This window comes from Schistocerca cancellata, chromosome 2 (assembly GCF_023864275.1).
Source record: "Schistocerca cancellata isolate TAMUIC-IGC-003103 chromosome 2, iqSchCanc2.1, whole genome shotgun sequence".
NCBI classification, from domain to species: domain Eukaryota; kingdom Metazoa; phylum Arthropoda; class Insecta; order Orthoptera; family Acrididae; genus Schistocerca; species Schistocerca cancellata.
Genome location: NC_064627.1, coordinates 615129960 through 615151236, shown reverse-complemented (window position 1 = coordinate 615151236; position 21277 = coordinate 615129960). Strand labels below are relative to the sequence as shown.

Sequence of the window (21277 nt, the reverse complement as noted above, 5' to 3'; positions counted from 1 at the left end):
TCGACGACAGGGACGGTGACTTGTCAGGAGACGAGACGATTTGAGAACGAAGAGCAGACAGGTCCAGATGCCAGCGTCTTTCAACGTCCTGTGACTGATCATGGACAGGTAACATGATCCATTCAGGATAATACGGATTCCGTTGAGCCCCACCGTAGGCAACATATGTAAGCCTTTGTTGCAATCCAGAACACTTTACAAGCAGACCACAGATCAGTCTGTCTATCCCAGCATAATAGCGCTCGAGAATCCAGATTTTCATCCCCTTTTACCAGTATGGCATATGGCTATCATAGGATGATATTTTGGCTTCCATTAGAGAAATGGAAAGAAAAAGCGGGGAACCTGATAAAAGACGGAAGGTGGCTGAAAAGCAACGATGTTCAAATATTTAAGGAAAAAATATCTTAAGATGCGAGTTCCGAATGAAATTAGTGAACTCGGAGAAAAGATGTTGTAAATAGCAAAAAAGAGAAAAAAAAGAATTCCAGTTGGTGCTAACAGATAAGTGCGTTTAGCTAAATTAGAAGCGGCAGGATCGAAGACGATATCTGTCACTGCAGCCGGGACAATTCGTTCCTGGCCACCACAGGAGTTGGTCGCGTACTTTGCCGCCCTTGCTGTTTTTTTCCGTGTTCGCGCTTCGATCGGTCTCCAAGGCGCGCTCATCTCCGTGCAGTGCAGCCAACCACGAATATCAGCCATCGCCAGCACACTGCCTTGCGCCGCACTAAGGTAATTGAAGGAGCTTCTGCCTTTGGAATTCAGTTGATTTTTCAGCAGCCCAGATTTCGAAGTGAGGTTTCTAAGAACCACTTTGTTTCTAGAACCACTTTGTATCTTTAGGTAAAATCATAGTACTGCAACCGAGTACCTACTTGTTTATTGATATTACCTACATCAAAAAAGTTTTGCATCTCCCCGGTTCCCAAAACTCCTAATGATAGACATTGACTGTGGATATTGTATCACAGACACAGCCCCTTTGACTGTTCAGAGATATCACTAAACCCACCCAGAGATGTAAACAACCATGCATTAGCAGCGCCTATTAGACAGAAGGGGACCGACAGCTCATCGGCTTGTCATTCCACCAGGGAAGAGGTACACGGCTAGTGTTGTCTGTAGTTCAACCATGCGTAGATGGTCAATACTGTGGTTCTATCACGTCCGCATTATTACTTTGTGCCAGGAAGGGCTCTCAACAAGGGAAGTGTCCAGGCGTCTCGGAGTGAACCGAAGCGACGTTGTTCGGACATCGAAGAGATACAGAGAGAAAGGAACTGACGATGACTAGCCTCGCTGAGGCCGTTCAAGGGCTACTACTGCAGTGGATGACCGCTACCTACGGATTATGGCTCGGAGGAACCCTGACAGCAACGCCACCACTTTGAATAATGCTTTTCGTGCAGCCACAGGACTTCGTGTTACGACTCAAACTGTGCGCAAGAGCTGCATGATGCGCAACTTCACTCCCGATGCCCATGGCGAGGTCTATCTTTGCAACCACAACACCATGCAGCGCGGTACAGATGGACCCAACAAGATGCCGAATGGACCGCTCAGCATTGGCATCACATTCTCTTCACCGATGAGTGTCCCATATGCCTTCAACCAGACAATCGTCAGAGACGTGTTTGGAGGCAACCAGGTCAGACTGAACGGCTTAGACTGACTGTCTAGCGAGTGCAGCAAGGTGGAGGTTCTCTGCTGTTTTGGGGTGGCATTATGTGGAGACGACGTGCGCCGTTGGTGGTCATGAAAGGTGCCATAACGGCTGCACGATACGTGAATGCCTTCTTCTGACCGATAGCACAACCATATCGGCAACATATGGGTGAGGCATTGGTCTTCATGGACGACATTTCGCGGTCCCATCGTGCACATCTTGTGAATGACTTTCCTCAGAATAACGACATCGCCCGACTAGAGTGGCCAGATGTTCTCCAGACATGAACCCTATCAACATGCCTGGGATAGATTGGAAAGGGCGGTTTATGGACGCCGTGCCAAATCGCCGTTGAGGAGTGGGACAATCTGGACCAACAGTGCCTTGATATACTAATGGATAATATGCCACGACGAAAACAGGGATGCAACAATGCATGAGGGCGTTATGCTGGGTATTAGAGGTACTGGTATGTACAGCAATCTGGACCACCACCTCTGGAGATCTCGCTGTATGCTGGTACAACATGCAATGTGTGGTTTTCATGAGCATTAAAAAGAGCGAAAATGATATTATGTTGTTCTATATTCCAATTTTCTGTACAGGTTCCGGAAATCTTAGAACCCAGGTGAAGCAAAACTTCTTTGATGTATGTATTTGACCTGTTCGCTATGCTCGCCATTATTAATACTTAGAAGTGCAATAGATTCCACGCAGTGTCATTTGTACTGGGTTATTGCTAAAAACTCTGTCAAGTGAGGTCTATTTACATGTTTCATTTACGTTAGTATACATCATTGTTCCTTGTGGAATTAAACAGTCACACAAAACAGAATTGTTTCCCATCATCATTTTTGGAGAACAACTTTGAACATTAATTTGATGAATCACTTATATAAGAAGCTAGCCAGCCCACATAGCAAATATACAGCTAGTTTCCAGGTATACTTATATGATTGTGAAGTCTGCATAGATCGATAGTTAGATATTATTCATGCTTGTAATGGTTGACTTAAATACTAAGTGTATATAAGATTGGCTACAACCATTTCTCCCCCCTCCCCCTACCATGGAACTTGGGTTGGTAGAGTGGCTTCCGTGCCTTAGCAATAGAGATGGCTGTACGAGAGGTGCAAAAACATTGGACCAGTATTTGTTGAAAGGTCAGACAAACCTGTGGTTCCTGAAGAGGTTCAAAATAGCTCTGAGCACTATGCGACTTAACTTCTGAGGTCATCAGTCGCCTAGAACTTAGAACTAATTGAACCTAACTAACCTAAGGACACCACACACACCCATGCCCGAGGCAGGATTCGATCCTGCGACCGTAGCGGTCGCTCGGCTCCAGACTGTAGCGCCTAGAAGCGCACGGCCACTCCGGCCGGCTTCTGAAGAGGGAAGATGAGATTTTGCAGAGGAAAATGACTCCAGGCACATGTTATAAAATATAAGATGTTCCCAGGGACAAGTAAGGACTATGACCACTGTTTATTGTTTATGAACTGTAGATTAAAACTGAATAAATTGTAAGAAAGGTAGGAAAGGATATGACACCTGAAAATTTAAGAAAGAACCATAGGGAGCATTAGAGGGAGCATTGTAGGGTTCATTAGGCAACAATTGGTTAGAGCAGAGGACAATCATAGAGGAGTAGACAAATGGGTAGCTTTGAGAGGCGAAATAGTGAAGGCAGCTCAAGATATAATAAGTAAAAAGACAAAGCCTAGTAGAAATCCTTGGATAACGCAGAAATTACTGAATTTCTTTGATGAAAGGAAAAAATAAAAAATGCAGCAAATGAAGCTGGTCAAGGAGAATACAAACACCTAAAAAATGCGCAAGACAGGAAGTGCAGAATATCTAAGCAGGAATGGCTAGAGGACAAATCTAAGGATTCAGAAGCACATGTCACTAGGGACAGATAGATACCACCTACAGGAACATTAAAGAGGCCTTTGGAGAACAGGAAAGCATCTCTATGAATATCAAGAGCTCAGATTGAAAACTAGCGTTAAGTAAAGAAGGGAAACTGTATGGTGGAAGGAACATAAAGAGGATTTATAGAAAGGAAGGAAACTAGCAGGAAATATTATAGAAATGGAAGAGGATGTGAATGAAGATGATAAGATACTGGAGAATAATTTGACCGAGCTTTGAAATACTTAAGCTGAAACAAGGCCCCTGGAGTAAATACATTCTGTAAGGACTACTGATAACATTGGGAGAACCAACCATGACACAAGTCTTCCACCTGGTATGATGCATGGGACAGGTGAATATTCTCAGATTCCAAGAGAACGACTAATGCAAATTCTTTACAGAAAGTTGCAAAAAGGCATCCCTACTTTTGTAGCATATGAAGACAATGAGAAAGCTTTTGACCATGTTCACTGTAAAACAGCAAAAAGCTGTTCAAACTGGTGCGAAAACCAGAGAGCATGTGAGACGGGAGTGGAACAGTGGTGCAGCTTATCGGAGATATTATTCAATCTGTACACTGGAGAAGCAGTAACGGAAAGCAAACAAAAGGATTAGAGGAGGAAATTAAACTTCAGAAAGAAGACGATGAGTTTGACGATCAGGTTTGACGATGAGTCTGTAATTCTGTCAGAGTCAGCTAAGGAATATGAAGAGCAGTTGAACAGACCGGACAGGGTCTTGGAAGGTGCATATAAGATGAACATCAACAATGGTAAAACAAGGGTAACGAAACGGAGCTGTATTAAATCAGGTGATGATAAGGGAATATTATTAGAAAATGAGACAATGTGGTAAATGTGTTTTGCTATTTCGGCACCAAAATAACTGCTGATGTCGAAATTAGAGAGGATACAGCAGGAAAAGCATTTCTCAAGGAGAGAAATTTGTTAACGTCTAATGTAGATTTAAGTGTTAGGAAGTCTTTTCTGAAAGTATTTCTGTGGAGTGTTTCATGTCCTAGAATGTATCCTATCAACTGATCCCTTCTTCTAGTCAGGTTGTGCCACAAATTTCATTTCTCCCCAATTCTATTCATTACTTCCTCATAGTTACGTGTTCTACTTACCAAATATTCATTATTCTTCTGTAGTACCATATTTAAAAATCTTAAATTGTCTTTTGTCTAGACTATTTGTTGCCCATGTTTTAATTCATTTCAGAACCTGATTAGAAGAAGGAATAAGTTAGTAGGACAAATCCGGAGACATCGAGTTATCACCAATTTAGTGCCAAAGAAACGTATGGGGGTAAGATCGTAGATGGACACCTACAGATGAATGCAGTAAGCAGATTTAGAATAATATAACTTGGAGTAGTTATTCGCAGATGAAGAGGCTGGCACACGATGGGGTAGAGAGGAGAGCTGCACAAAACCAGTCTTTGGACTGACGACCATAACAACTACTACTCCCACTGAGCAATACTCTTTTTTGTACCCATTTCGAATTTACAGTTACTCTTCTTACATACTCACTATGTTTAACTCCCTTACTCTATACACAGGATGAAGAAAAAACTTCGGGATGTAAGTTCTCATCTAGATTCAGATCAGATCGGGTGCATCTGCAAAAAAACATATGTATGACAATGGTTTACTGTCAATACAATCATATCGCTCAGCACATCGGAATCTACATAGATATGTGTTTATACTACAGAAACCGTACAAGCCATCGTACTTCGCTGAATAGGCTTTCGGATCATCAAACCCTTATCCACCATGGAGCGAGCTATGTTTCGAATCCTCGTCAGGTTGGGTTCCTATTATTTTAGACGTCCATTCCACATTTCTCCTGGATCGTTGTTTAAAAGCAGTGCATCATTTTGCCACTTTACAATAGCCCACCACATGACAGTGGGATCTAGTAAACTGTAAACTTATGTCCACTAACCGTGCAGCGCACAACCATAACTGGTCCTGCCAAATTCATGTAGAGCACCTTCCCGATGCAGTACACAAACGATGAATAAGTCGATATGATTCCTTTCCTTTGTCGCTCTCAGCAACGCCTTTGGAAAACTGGGAAATCGCATTCCTGTTAAACAGACAAATGGCACTAAGTTTGAGTAGACCGAGATGAGGAACCGCATACTGACAACCAAGTGTGGTAATTTTTCTTCATCCTGTGTGCTTTTGGATACTCCTATCAAGCAACGGACCTGTTTTGTAGCCCTTTGACATTTACGTTTGATACTAAAATAAAACGCAATCGATCAAAACAAAGCAGTTTCCTATAACCAATACCGAAGAATAAGACAGTGGATACTCACACAGCATCGAACTTTCTGTATTAACGGTATTATTTCTTATAAGTAATACTTTCAATAATGAATTTTCAGCTTTACTTGTAGAAAAAGAACAATGTGAAAAAGGCTATTTTACGTAAATGATTTATTGTCTCGTGAGGCTGGAGGCATTTTCGCTCGTTTCCCGTGGAATTTCACCGAATGGAGATGCAAAATAAAAAACTAATCCAGGATGCAGCATCCAATCCATCACGATGAATTACAGGAGCAACATCAACGATGATGACAGCCATTATACTATCAAAACCGAACAGATTGTCGTTTCATAGCGTATTAGTGCTCTCAATACTGTTCTGAAAAAAAAATTCTTTCATGTCATCATTTTTTAGATTACGCTGATACTCAGTTTTGATGTATTGATATGTATTCCAAGATAATCTTATCCCCACATTCCTGTATCCATCAGATATTATCAGATTCCATTATGAAAGGAAATATAAGATATAACTAGGTAATGTGAAGAAAAGAAAGGGAAACGTTACCAATAACGAAGCGAGAAGAACTACAACGGCAATGATCTTGCTTACCTGATAAATAAATTCCGATAGAAGTAGGGGTGTTGTAATATACTGTGCAATTGACGAAGTTTTTCATCCCTGTTAGCGATCGAGTAGGCTTCTGTTTGCTCTGTCAAGCGAAATTTCTACTCTCTAGCGTTCTTCGCCTCTACTTCCTGGTTATCAGAAATAATAAAACGCAAATGTGGTAATTTTTTATTTTTTCGCATGGCTTGCTGACCTGAGCTCGTCTTACCCGGAAGATACTCGTATGTTTGTTTCACTGCGTACTACTGGGATTATGAAGAACCCAAGAGATTTACACGTAATATACACTCCTGGAAATTGAAATACGAACACCGTGAATTCATTGTCCCAGGAAGGGGAAACTTTATTGACACATTCCTGGGGTCAGACACATCACATGATCACACTGACAGAATCACAGGCACATAGACACAGGCAACAGAGCATGCACAATGTCGGCACTAGTACAGTGTATATCCACCTTTCGCAGCATTGCAGGCTGCTATTCTCTCATGGAGACGATCGTAGAGATGCTGGATGTAGTCCTGTGGAACGGCTGGCCATGCCATTTCCACCTGGCGCCTCAGTTGGACCAGCGTTCGTGCTGGACGTGCAGACCGCGTGAGACGACGCTTCATCCAGTCCCAAACATGCTCAATGGGGGACAGATCCGGAGATCTTGCTGGCCAGGGTAGTTGACTTACACCTTCTAGAGCACGTTGGGTGGCACGGGATACATGCGGACGTGCATTGTCCTGTTGGAACAGCAAGTTCCCTTGCCGGTCTAGGAATGGTTTGGATGTACCGTGCACTATTCAGTGTCCCCTCGACGATCACCAGTGGTGTACGGCCAGTGTAGGAGATCGCTCCCCACACCATGATGCCGGGTGTTGGCCCTGTGTGCCTCGGTCGTATGCAGTCCTGATTGTGGCACTCACCTGCACGGCGCCAAACATGCATACGACCATCATTGGCACCAAGGCAGAAGCGACTCTCATCGCTGAAGACGACACGTCTCCATTCGTCCCTCCATTCACGCCTGTCGCGACACCACTGGAGGTGGGCTGCACGATGTTGGGGCGTGAGAGGAAGACGTCCTAACGGTGTGCGGGACCGTAGCCCAGCTTCATGGAGACGGTTGCGAATGGTCCTCGCCGATACCCCAGGAGCAACAGTGTCCCTAATTTGCTGGGAAGTGGCGGTGCGGTCCCCTACGGCACTGCGTAGGATCCTACGGTCTTAGCGTGCATCCGTGCGTCGCTGCGGTCCGGTCCCAGGTCGACGGGCACGTGCACCTTCCGCCGACCACTGGCGACAACATCGATGTACTGTGGAGACCTCACGCCCCACGTGTTGAGCAATTCGGTGGTACGTCCACCCGGCCTCCCGCATGCCCACTATACGCCCTCGCTCAAAGTCCGTCAACTGCACATACGGTTCACGTCCACGCTGTCGCGGCATGCTACCAGTGTTAAAGACTGCGATGGAGCTCCGTATGCCACGGCAAACTGGCTGACACTGACGGCGGCGGTGCACAAATGCTGCGCAGCTAGCGCCATTCGACGGCCAACACCGCGGTTCCTGGTGTGTCCGCTGTGCCGTGCGTGTGATCATTGCTTGTACAGCCCTCTCGCAGTGTCCGGAGCAAGTATGGTGGGTCTGACACACCGGTGTCAATGTGTTCTGTTTTCCATTTCCAGGAGTGTATTAACAGTATTTTAATGAACTAGCATGAAAATATACATCACAGCTGTTCCAACATAAGTCACCTTTCCGATTTCAGAGATGCTACATTCAAGAAACGAAAAATTGTTTAGATTGGTGTCATAATGACTCCAGTGGCCCTCAGTGGAAACACGACACTTAAGTAGTGGTGTGATGTAAATACGAAACAGTTCAAAACAACTGGATAAAAATGACTTCGAGGGACAAAGTCATGTGGTTTGAAAATAATAGTTTTTAAAGCAAGTGTTATATGTTTCCAGTTGCTTATGGAATAATATTGACCCCAATGTTAATATTAGGATTAAAGGTGTATGCATTTTCTCATTATATTATTGCTCTTATTAACTGAAATTCATAAGTCAATGTACACTAATCGAAAAATCACTTCAACCAATGAAATTAACATTTATTGCGCAAAATGGTTTCTCACTAGATAAGAAATAATATACTACTGAATTGCAATCAAGAACAACTACCTACTGAATTCCAGTCAAGAACAACTGCCAAGATGAGAAACATAGAAGTAGATATCCTCGGTGTAACAAAGCAGCTTAAATCACTTAATAAAGGCAAGGCCTCCTGTCCAGATTGAATACCAGTTAGGTTCCTTTCAGAGTATGCTGATGCAAAATCTCCACAATTAGCTGTTATGTACAAGCGCTCGCTCACAGAAAGTTCCGTACCTAAAGACTGGAAAATTCCTCAAGTCACACTAATACCCAAAAAGGAAAACATGAGTAATCCGCTGAATTACAGGCCCATATCACTAACGTCGATATGCGGTAGGGTTTTGGAACATTATAAATTACCTCGAAGAAAACTATTTGTTGGCACACAGCCAGCACGAATTCAGAAAACATCGTTCTTGTGAAACACAACTAGCTCGTTACACTCGTGACGTAATGATTGCTATCGACAGGGGATGTAAAATTGAATCCATATTTTTAGATTTCCGGAAGGCTTCCAACACCACTCCTCACCAGCGTCCTCTAACCAAACTGCGTGCCTATGAAATATCGCCTCAGTTGTGCGACTGGATTCTTGATTTCCTGTCGGAAAGGTCGCAGTTTGCAGTAATAGACGGAAAGTCATCGAGTAAAACGGAAGTAATATCCGGCGTTCCCCAAGGAAATGTTTGAGGCCCTCTTTGTTCCTGATCTATATTAACGACATGGGAGACAATCTGAGTAGCCCTATGAGATTGTCTTCAGACGATGGTGTCATATACCGTCTTGTAAAGCCATCAGATGACCAAATCGAATGGCAAAATGATTGAGATATCTGTATGCAGCGAATGATGGCATTTTGAGTAAAGAAAAGTGTGAAGTTATTCACATGAGTACTAAATAATTCGAGTACGCGATAATCACACAAATCTGAAGGTTACTAATTCAACTAAATACTTAGTTACTACAATTACAAATAACCTAAATTGGAATAATATCATAGACAATGTGGTGGGTAGAGCAAACCAGAGACTGTGATTCATTGGCAGAACATTTAGAGGGTGCAGTAGGTCAACTATGCTTACACCACGCTTGTCCGCCCTATTCTGGAGTATTGGTGTGCGGTGTGGGATCCGCATCAGGTGGGACTGACGAATGACATCGAAAAAGTACAAAGAATGGCACCTCGTTGTGTATTATCGCGAAATAGGGGAGATAGTGTCACAGACATAATACGTGAAATGGATTGGCAATCATTGAAACAAAGGCGTTTCTCGTTGCGACGGGATCTTCTCATGAAATTTCAGTTACCAGTTTACCACTCCGATTGCAAAAACGTTCTGTTGACACCCACCTACATAGGGAGAAATGATCATCACGATAAAATAAGAGAAATCAGGGCTCGCACACAAAAATTTAAGCGCTCGTTTTCCCCTCGCACCATTCGACAGTGGAACGGTAGAGAGACAGCTTGCAGGTGGTTCATTGAACCCCTCGGCCAAGCGATTTATTGTGAATAGCAGAGTAATCACGTAGATGTAGATGTACGTTACTGATAAAACCGTGATGTGTGAAGGCGTGCTAAAAGGTATGCCTACGAATTTTATATTGCGTGCAAAATACCAGTCGCAGTTTTACATGTCGCGTATTATTTGGTCGACTTTCACGTTTCTCTGACGCAAGTTGCAGTCCTCTGCTGGTAGAGGTTACCTAAACACAGCGTGTAGAATGGTTGTGTGCAGCATAGCTATGTCGGTGAGTCAGAAGCGGCGTTTGGTAATCCCTCACAAAACTGAAAATACGAGTTCGAAGAGTTCTTCCAAACATGGGGCACTCTTTTCTGAAACATGAGGATATCTGCAACAACCGTACACCTTGAGTTCAAATCATCGTTCATCCTCCATACAATCCTAGCTTGGCCCTACCCGATTTTCATTTGGTTCCAGAACTTGAACACTTTTACGGATTTCACTTTGATAGTGACGAGGGAGTGCAGGCAGAGGTAACGTTGTGGCTGTTTTAACAAAGTCAGTCATTCTACAATGGCAGTATCAGGAAACCGGTGTTTAGTTGGTAGAAAGTTGTTCGTCGTTGTGGTGACTATGATAAGATATAAGTATGTAGACACGGAGAATAAAGATGAAGAATGCTAATAAAGTCTAATTTATTTAAAAAGCTTTTAGATTTTTCACATGTATAATTCGTGGGCATTACTTTTTCGCACGCTTTGGTATTTATGTTTCAGTCTAGAAGAGCTAGCGTATGAGATGGTACACTATAACTTTTTTTTACAGCGATAATGCAAACTTGCGTCTTGGAGCGGTATTTCACAGATTACTTTGTAACCTTACAGTAAAACTGTTTTACTTTCCGCCTTGAACCGCCAGACAGAACAGCGAGAGAAGACATCATGTATTTGAGCCGTGCGCGGCTTGTGTTCGTGCCGTTTATTGCTTGACATCTTGTCTTTGCGGTTCTGCCGTCCCGTTTCTTATTCGATTTACTGGCGTTATTAAGTTGCTGGCTTGCCTGCCTGTGAGTGGTAGCAGCAGCGCTTATCGACCGAATGGTTTTAGTATTGTTCGAGTTGTTTGTGGAAGTGTTTCGTGGAACAGTGTGTAGCTTGTGTGGTTTTGACTGAGCAGCTATTTTAATGCTGTCTGTGTGCTGCATGCTGGTCAGTCAGTTGGGACGGAGCAGCGAGGAACTCCCCGGGGAGCAAGGCCAGGCCGGGACGGCTAACGGCGTGCACGCACTGTCGGATCGTGAGGCGCTATCTGCGAGAGCGACAAAGTTCGTTGCCCACCGAACCTGGACGCTGAAATTGAGTGATCAGTCAACCTGTTACGAATCCTCAACTATTGTGACATCTGTTTGTTGATTTGCGGGTTGTTGCTCCCTGGGCCATTTGGGCTAGCAGCAACATATTACGTGTTGGAGTCAGCGAAATCTTGCAGCTGTCTTCCTGTATAGTGATTAATTATTAAATTGACTGTTACTTACCAGTGAAGTACACCAGTGGTATTTTCTCTCCTGTGGCCATTAACGTCCCACTTACCTGTCCTGATCCTTAGCGTGCTTTTCCAGCAATGTGCCTTTCCTCATTGTGTTGATGCTGTACGGCATGGCACGTAGTTCGACAGCCTTTTAAGTTGTTTGGTTCATATTTTCCTAGAGTGGTTATTGTTACCTTGGCTGTTTTCAAACGCCAATTTCTGAAGCCGTAGCAGACATTTTAGTTTGAACTGCTTTGCGAGGTCTTCGGTAGTGAATTAATTCAGTTCTTTTTTAAATTTTACATAAAGGCCTTCAGCTATCTTAAATTAAAGTTTTTCTTCGTATCCTCGTCCTCATCTGATGTTTTCCATCATTGTGCCATTCGTCGGACAAAAGGGAATTGGTTAAATTGTTGGGCCATCTCTAGTTTGCGTTGCCATTTGATTATTTAACTTCAACTATTGGTTGTCTGTCTCACCTCACCCTACGTTTGATCTGCCTTCTCAGGCCGACCCTTGGAACGCTTCTGAGCACCATTTGTTCTCTTTGTTTTAGATTGTGATTTTAATTTTGGTTTGAAGTATTGTGCTTGGTCTTTGACCGTGTATTAATTCAGTTCTTTTTTAAATTTTATATAAAGACCTTAATCCTTCTTAAATTAAAATTCTGAAGATTGATTTTATTTTCTTCCTTAAAATTTTTTCTATCTGAAATTGTTTGTAATCCGGGCCCTAAGCCGTTAGTTGTTCGATGTGTTATGTACAGACTTCCACCAAGGATTTATGTAAACACCTTTTAATAAGGCATTCAGCTATGTGTATTCTTTAAAGGAAAATTTTTTATATGAAGGAAGGGGTTTATTTTAAATTGTTTGTCTGACTTTTTGTTCAGGGCTTTTTCCATTGTTTCAAATTTGTTTCTGGCCTTCAGCCATGCAATAAGTTAATATTTCTTTAATTAGGCATTCAGCCATTCTGTTGTAAATTTAAAAAGGAAATTATTAATGTGTTTTAATTATAGTTGTCCTTAAGACGTGTAGTGTAGGCCTTCAGCAGCTAACTGTTTTCCATTGCATGTTTCTTTTTAAAAACTTTTACCTTCTGTTTTTGATTGCTTTTGATTCCTAAGCCAGGCCTTTAGCCGTTCTTTTTTTTTTTTTGGTGTGGTTTTGGGCCTTCTGCCCCGAAAGCATCTCAAGTTTTCTTTAACTAGGCTTTCAGCCATATTGTCTAATTGTGATCTTTTAAAGCAATGCGTAACTAAGTGGTTCTTAGAATAATAAAGTTGTGTGTTTGATTGTGCAACTCACAGTAACTGTTTATGGCCCCACCCGCAATCATAGCCTTGTCCTGTGCACTCTCTGAGTACCTACCAACCCGGTTTCAGTACTCTGTGTTGCAAATATATCACGCATTATCCAGGAAAGATAAGGCCATGCCACTGTCTCTGTCGTAAGTCTCTGCTGTGTGCACCGGGGTCCTCGATCCAGCCAATGTGTTAAAGTCGGAACTGGGTATTGGGATGGTACGAGGTTTGCATGAATGGATGAACTGCATTTTGTATGTTTAATACACTGTCATAGTTCGCCAGTAGTTGTGTGAAGTTACAGGTAAGGAAATGTATTCTACGATTGAAATATAACAGTTGACGACATGAAACTACAGTTTATTGTGTCAGATTACAACTATTACAAGGCCAACAGAAATACAAAAAACAAGCAAAACCACGTTTTTAAATACTAAATTTTGCAGTCAGTTCTAAATGTATAGCTGATCTATTGCTATCGCTAACTATCATAAAAGAGGTTTAGTTGATTCCACCAGTTTTTGTTGTTAGCAAAAGAGGTAAGTTCTGACGCTGTTGGAATTTCTGGCGTTCTCTGGAAATTGTAGATGTCTTCAGTCAGCAGTCCAGCCATCTGGTCTTCACTCAATCACAGACTAGGTAGCTCCCGCGGGATGAGCCGACAGACTTGCAATGCTTCTAGTTCTTGGGACAGTCTGGCAGGGTTGGTTTACATAGACTCTTTGGTTTCACCACGTAAACTACAACAAACAGAAGGAAATATGTTTTAATAGAGTTAGAAATCATTAATAGAATTATATGATATTTCATATTTACTATTGTAACACAGTGATAAGGCAACGCATTTCTTGTATGGCATGAAAAAGAAATACATTCCCATGCTTCTTGACAGAGCATAGGGGAACGATGCGGGAGACCTGCACCACCATACTAGACAAGGTCATAATGGAGGTGGCTTGCCGTTGCCTTCCTTCGAACGTAACAGGGATGAATGATGATGATGAAGACGACACAATAACCCCCAGTCACCTCAGGGCATGTGAAAATTCCTGACTCCGCCGGGAAGCGAGCCTGGTAGCCTGTGCTCGGGAAACGAGAACCGCGAGACCACGAGCTGCGGATATACAAGGCGTGTTTTTTTAAGTAAGTACCGTTTGAAATTAAAAAATGACGTGGTAAGATATCTCAATAATTATATTTCTACATGAAACCCTGTACCTTAATCCACTTTTCTACATAATTTCCGTCAATATTGACGCACTTGTCATAACGTTGTACCAGTTTTTGAATACCCTCCTCAGAGAAGTCTGCCGCCTGACTTTTTAACCACTGCATCACCACTGTTTTGACTTCGTCATGGTCTTGAAGACCGCCCAGGTGTTTCTTCAAGCGCAGGAACAGATGGTAGTCATTGGGCACGAGATTGGGGCTGTACAGAGGATGATCTAGAGTTTCCCATCGAAAAGATGTGATGTTATCTTTGGTCTGATTCGCCACATGCGGACAGACATTGTCTTGCAGCAAAATGATACCGTTGCAGAACTTGCCACGTCTTTTGTTCTGAACTGAACGGCGCAGATTGTGGAATGTCTTACAGCAAGCTGCTGCACTGATTTTCGCATTATTGGGCAGAAATTCCACAAGAAATACTCCTTTTCTGTACCAAAAACCTGTGCACATTATTTTCCAGGCAGAAATTGTTTGCTTAAACTTCACTTTTCTGGGTGAATCTGAATGCCGCCATTCCATGGACTGTTGCTTTGATTCTGGTGAGACGTAGGCCACCCAAATTTCATCGCCCATAATAATTTGGCTTAAGAAATCATCACTGTTGTTGTGGTACCGCTCAAGAAAAGTCAATGTACTGTCTAAATGTTTGGTTTTGTGTGCATCTGTCAACGTTTTCGGTACAAACGTGCGCGCAGTTTTCGGTAATTAAAGTGCTCTTTCACAATGCCATACAAAACACTACAAGAAACATTAGGAACGTCATCCCACAAGGAGGAAATCGTAAAGCGTCTGTTTTCTCTCACCTTATTGTCCACTTTCTGCACCAAACTTCCATTAAGGACCGAAGGACGCCCACTCTGTTGTTCATCACGCACATTTGTGAGGCCATCTTTAAATGCTCTCACCCACTTTCTTACCATTCCATCACTCATAAATTTTTCTCTGTAAACTCACAGAACTCAAGATAAATATCGATCGCTTTTAGGCCTTAAGCAATAAGAAATCTTATAACAGCCAGTACTTCACAGTCAGCGGGACTGACGATTATCGGAGGCATCTTAAACACTCAGTACACAACGTAAACAAGGAAGAATCAGACTGTAATGGCGTCGGTGCGTAGACAACAGTTGTACGTACCCAGTGCGCATACGCAGCACGCCGACCGCAGCGCTGCGGCCGCATTGTGGCAAAACGTTCCTTATAAAACGCGCCTCGTACACTGCATGGATTTCATTTTCAGCTTTGTAGAAAGATTGTGTTATGGCCGCATAACACTGTGAATGTGGGAGATGCGAGACAGATGCACTACAGAGAATGTCTTTTCCATATGTACCAGTGATAGGTCTTCGGGATCTCGTATTGATTTACCACCTCCCCAGAACAGTAAGTACCTAACTCGTTCACGCGTTTTGAACAGGCTTTCCTTCAATGGAGTGGGAAGTACCTTGTTTGCTCTGGACCCTAATATTTATGAAGACATGCTTTAATAGGCGGTGACTGTAGTTACGAGTACCGTGATGGTGGTGCAAGCGTCGTAACTGCTGCCAAGCGCCGTGTTAGCGGCTTCCTATCCTCACCGCAGCCTGAGACAGAATAGGAAACGCGTCGCCCTGTGTTCCGAGGAACGGTTATCGCACAGATTTTGTGCGATTAGACTGCGTCGTAGTCCCTCCTAGCTGTTATCATTGCCCGATAGTCATTAAAGGTCCCCTCCGTGTCCTTAGCGCAGTGACTATAGAAAGTGTCTTACGAAATAGGTCTTCGTCTCTCTAAATATATATAGTCATATTTATCAACGTCACTAACAACCGCTCATTTGAGCCCTTTAAAACCACCATCATCGTATTCCTCTCCGTGTCAACTTATGCACCGACCGATATTCGATCCAGACGTGATTCGACATCAGCTGTATTTTGCAATCGGATGGCGTACACTAATCGAAAGCTTCGGCGTCTGTGTTAGCCTGTTATTCAATTACAGATTCTGAGAATTATAAGAACAACGAATGCATGCTGAACCTCCATCAATGGCATAGGATACTATGGGTGAAGAGCGCAAGACGACCGAAACGTTAATGGTTTTGAGACAGAGACAAAGATCTGTAATGGTGAGCCCTCTCATCTTCATCTGCTCTAGAAGAATAAGATTTTACTAGAGTCTGAGGAATTATTCTCTGTAAATTGCTCCACTGTTACTCTGTACGGTCCCTGCCGAAGTTGGCTTCAGCTAGGTGTGAGATGTGAAGCGACCTTCTGTTTCTTAATCGACCACATTACTGCTGCATCTGGGAGTAAAGGCGTTTCGATCCGATCATCGTGAGTTTTTATAGTGATATTTCAAGAGGACATGACGAACCATTGATAGCATACACACAGCTGACAGACGACGCGTTTTCCTTACTCACCCCTGTACTTGTTTACTGTAAGGTTCAAATGGTTCAAATGGCTCTGAGCACTATGGGACTCAACTTCTGAGGTCATTAGTCCCCTAGAACTTAGAACTACTTAAACCTAACTAACTTAAGGACATCACACACATCCATGCCCGAGGCAGGATTCGAACCTGCGACCGTAGCAGTTCCAGACGCCTAGAACCGCACGGCCACTCCGGCCGGCTACTGTAAGGTCACCGCCTCTTTCCGATGGCGGACACGGAAAGCCAAGTATTCAATAGTATCTGTGGTAGAATGCTTTGACACAAATGATTATGAAGCCAGATTGTTTATATTCTTACGACTGCTTGGGCTTTTAAGTACACAATGTCGAAGGAGACACACACAGGACTAATTTTTCTTCCTAAATTACGTCTACAGGTGACTCTGAAGTCCATTAGAAGGTTTTACCTACATTCTTTTGCTTACACAAAACCGTTAAGTCGTATTAACCACGCTCTGAAGAAACAATTTCTGATTCAATGTAAATCTCATCTAGCACTTCGACTGCGCTATTTTCCACTCCTTCTAACTCGATATTTTGGTCTGACACAATTAATGTGCTGTTACCAAGTCCTGGTTTCAGGCTTCACTGGCTCCCTAATACTCCCCCGAGGGCTTCTGCTATTTGTAAATGCCTCAGATTCTGGATAATTTTTGCAGTGCTTCTACGGTTGTTTAGTAGTATGGTGCATCATCGTCTGTATTAAGCCCTTAGTACACTGGAGATCTCTGTTGCTGCTATTTCTGTGTGTGTGTGTGTGCATGAATTTAATCACAAGATGATCTATCGTACTAGGTGGCGTCCGGTACATTTGCTTAGCATTGTAGAATTCACCTAGTTACTCGTTTTGTACGTCAGTTGGTTGCTATTTTTTGAACTTTTCCAATCTTGTATCCTCTTCCATTTAGTATAAACGTATAACAAGTATTACAAAATTGTTGAGGCTTTCGTGGTCACTTGTTGACAAACTGCCTATTGGCATCTGTCTCGGGGTCTTCGGCCGACGTTCATCTGATGATTTTACTGACGACTACCTAAGATCCATAAGAACAACGTTCCACTAACGTTCAGGTGTACCTATCCGTTCCGCTCGATCGACAACAGGGAACGGATATGTACACCTGACCATTTGGATGCTGAAGTGAAACAACTGAAGCAGGCTTTTGAAAAAAACGGCTACTCAAGAAAAGAGATAAATAGAATTTTGCGTCCAAGGAACAGAAACCCAAAAGATAAGAATGAACCACAACGACAGAAAAATACAGTAGTTCTCCCTTTTATTAAAAAAGTAACAGATCGGATCGGTAAGATTTTACGAAAATAGGACATAAAACCGATCTTTAAACCAACAACGAAAATAAGTCAAGTACTACGATCTGTGAAGGATAAACGCCCTCCCCTGTCGACATGTGGTGTGTATAAAATTCCATGTACCTGTGGTAAAGTTTACATTGGTACTACCAAAAGAAGCGTAAACACACGACTGCAAGAGCATAAAAGTCTTTGTCGACTTGGAAAAATAGAAAAGTCAGCTGTAGCGGAACATGCTCTTCAACCAGGCAACCACCAAGTGAAGTTTTCGGATACCGAAGTTTTATCTACAACGTTAAATTACTATCCACGGCTTATAGAGAAGCTATCGAAATTTATAAACATCACGATAATTTTAATAGGAAAGAGGTGGCTATGAAACTTAGCGATATATGGACAGTGGCTCTACAAAATTGCTAACAATTTTTATCTTTGACAAGGTGGTAATCGATAGTCAACCTTATCTTTGCTATGGATTATCACTGCTCATCACGTGTCACCTGAACCACGCCCCCCTTTCTCGCAATATATAAGTCGCTCTCAGACACCCGACCAGTCAGTCGGCAAGACTCAGCGGAGCAGCGCCTCTGAGGAAGTCCAGCGCAGTCCTGGACGAAACGTAAGGAGCAGAAAAGTTCTTGTTACAACGAGCTGTTTCACGTGGTACGGAAATTTCTACGAACAGCTGTAAGGCGTCGCCATGGGTAGTCCTCTTAGTCCAGTGGTGGCCAACTTCTTCGTGGAACATTTCGAAGCACAGGCACTGGACTTGGCGACTTGCAAACCTAAGGTGTGATACAGATACGTCGATGATACTTTCGCTGTGTGGAGCCATGGTGAAGAACAGCTCGGTGACTTCCTAAGACACTTGAACAGCCTCCATGCCAACATAAAGTTTACTATGGAAGTAGAAAAGGACAAAAAACTGCCATTTCTAGATGTGCTGGTCACAAGGGATGGCCAAAATCTGGTACACAGCGTGTATCGAAAACCGACACACACGGACCGACACCTGCACAAACTATCAAACCACCACCCGAGCCAGAAAAGAGGAATGATTATTACGCTCGTAACGCGAGCAGGACGAATATGTGAGCCGCAGCACCACAGACGCGAAATGCAACACCTGGAAAGTGTTCTGAGGAGCAATGGTACTCCATGGTATATTAGAAGTGTTACAGAGCGAAACACGCGGCGATGTAAGGAATCAGAAAAAGAAATGTCGGGTACGGCCTTTCTGCCATACAATCCCAGAGTGACGGACAGAATCGGTCGTATATTGCGCAAACACGACGTAAAGACGATTTTCAAACTGACAAGGAAGATGAAAGAGTGTCTTAGATCGGCAAAGGAGAAAACGGATCCACTTGCAATGTCGGGAATACACCGTATACCATGCACATGCGGAAAAGTTTATGTCGGAATGACTAGCCGCTCAATCAACACCAGGATCAAAGAACATAAGCGACATTGCAGGTTGGGGCAGGTGGAGAAATCGGCTGTGGCAGAGCACGCACTGAGTGCGACCGACCACGTAATAAAATTCGCCGACACGGAAGTTGGTTGGTTGGTTTGGGGAAGGAGACCAGACAGCGTGGTCATCGGTCTCATCGGATTAGCGAAGGATGGGGAAGGAAGTCGGCCGTGCCCTTTCAGAGGAACCATGCCGGCATTTGCCTGGAGTGATTTAGGGAAATCACGGAAAACCTAAATCAGGATGGCATGACGCGGGATTGAACCGTCGTCCTTCCGAATGCGAGTCCAGTTTCTAACCACTGCGCCATCTCGCGCCGACACGTTCTGGCTGTAGAGAAGCAACAGTCTGGAACCGCGCGACCGCTACGGTCGCATGTTCGAATCCTGCCTCGGGCATGGATGTGTGTGTTGTCCTTAGGTTAGTTAGGTTTAAGTAGTTCTAAGTTCTAGGGGACTGATGACCTCAGAAGTTAAGTCCCATAGTGCTCAGAACCAATTTTTTTTTTGTTTTTTTTTGTTTTTTGTAGAGAAGCACTATCACACGCGCTTGTTCAGAGAAACTGTAGACATACAAAAACACGAGAACAGTTTCAACAAGAAAGAGGAAAGCCTTAAGGTAAACGGATCCTGGTTTCCCGTACTGCAGTGAGCGACCGTCGCAGGTAGCAAGAGGAGGACCGCACCGGAAATGACAGAGGAGAAGCCCACGGAAGTCGGTGCGACAGGTAGATATAGTCTGCGGCTGCGATATCGGCTCCAGCTCATCACCGGCAATGTAGGGTGAAGCTTTGACAATGCCAGCCACTCGTGCTGGAGAAAAATCAGTAAAATCATTGGACGAACGTCGGCCGAAGAACCTGACACAGAAGCCAATAGGCAGCTTGTCAATGTACATACTAAAATGTATTTGCCGTTTAAATAGGAGGTAAGGGTAACCACTTTCCCTTGATGGTTTGATGTGACTAATTTTTTAACATTAACTTTTGAACCTTCACAAAAATTTTTTGTCATCAGTCTTCTAACTGGTTTGATGCGGCCCGTGCTAACCTGTTCATCTCAGAATAGTAATTGCAACCTAGGTCCTCAATTATTGGCTGGATGTATTCCAATCTCTGTCTTCCTCTACAGCTTTTGCCCACTACAGCTCCCTCTAGTAACATGGAAGTCATTCCCTCATGTCTTAACAGATGTCCTATCATCCTGTCCCTTCTCCTTATCACTGTTTTCCACATGTTCTTTCCTCTCCGATGCTCTGCAGAACCTCCTCATCCCTTATCAGTCCACCTGCTTCTCAACATTCGTCTGTAGCACCACGTCTCAACTGCTTCGATTCTCTTCTGTTCCGGTTTTCCCACAGTCCATGTTTGACTACCGTACTAAGCTGGACTCCAGACGTACATTCTCAGTAATTTCTTCCTCAAATTAATGCCGATATTTGATGTTAGTAGACTTCTCTTGGCCCGGAGAGACCTTTGTGGCATTACTGGTCTGCTTTTGATGTCCTCCTTGTTCCGTTCGTCATTGGTAATTTTACTGCCTAGGTGGCAGAGTTCCTTAACTTCATCTACTTCTTGACCATCAATGCTGATGTTTAGTTTCTCGCTGTTCTCATTTCTAACTACTTCTCATAACTTTCGTCTTCCTTCGATTTAGTCTCAATGCATACTATGTATTCATTAAACTGTTCATTCCATTCAGCACATCATGTTATTCTTCATCACTTTCACTCAAGGTAGTAATGTCATCAGCGAATATTTTCATTGATATCTTTTAACCTTGAATTTTAATACCACTCCTGAACCTTTCTTTTATTTCCATCATTGCTTCCTCGATGTACAGATTGAATAGTACGGGCGAAAGTCTGCAACCTCT

At 43.3% G+C, this 21277-nt stretch overlaps 1 protein-coding gene across 5 annotated transcripts in view; it reads right to left on the bottom strand.

Moving 5' to 3' along the window:
- The window catches only part of LOC126162280 (uncharacterized), a 202733-nt gene that overhangs the window by 124564 nt on the left and 56892 nt on the right, over positions 1-21277 (bottom strand). Inside the window, exon 3 of one of the 5 annotated variants that reach the window (XM_049918691.1) lies at positions 13585-13693. The exons of the other annotated variants lie outside the window; for them this stretch is intronic. Within the exon in view, the coding sequence (XP_049774648.1) occupies positions 13632-13693 (62 nt within the window). The 3' untranslated portion in view covers positions 13585-13631. Of the gene's footprint in view, positions 1-13584; positions 13694-21277 lie in introns of those variants that run through there. 5 annotated transcript variants of the gene reach the window in all.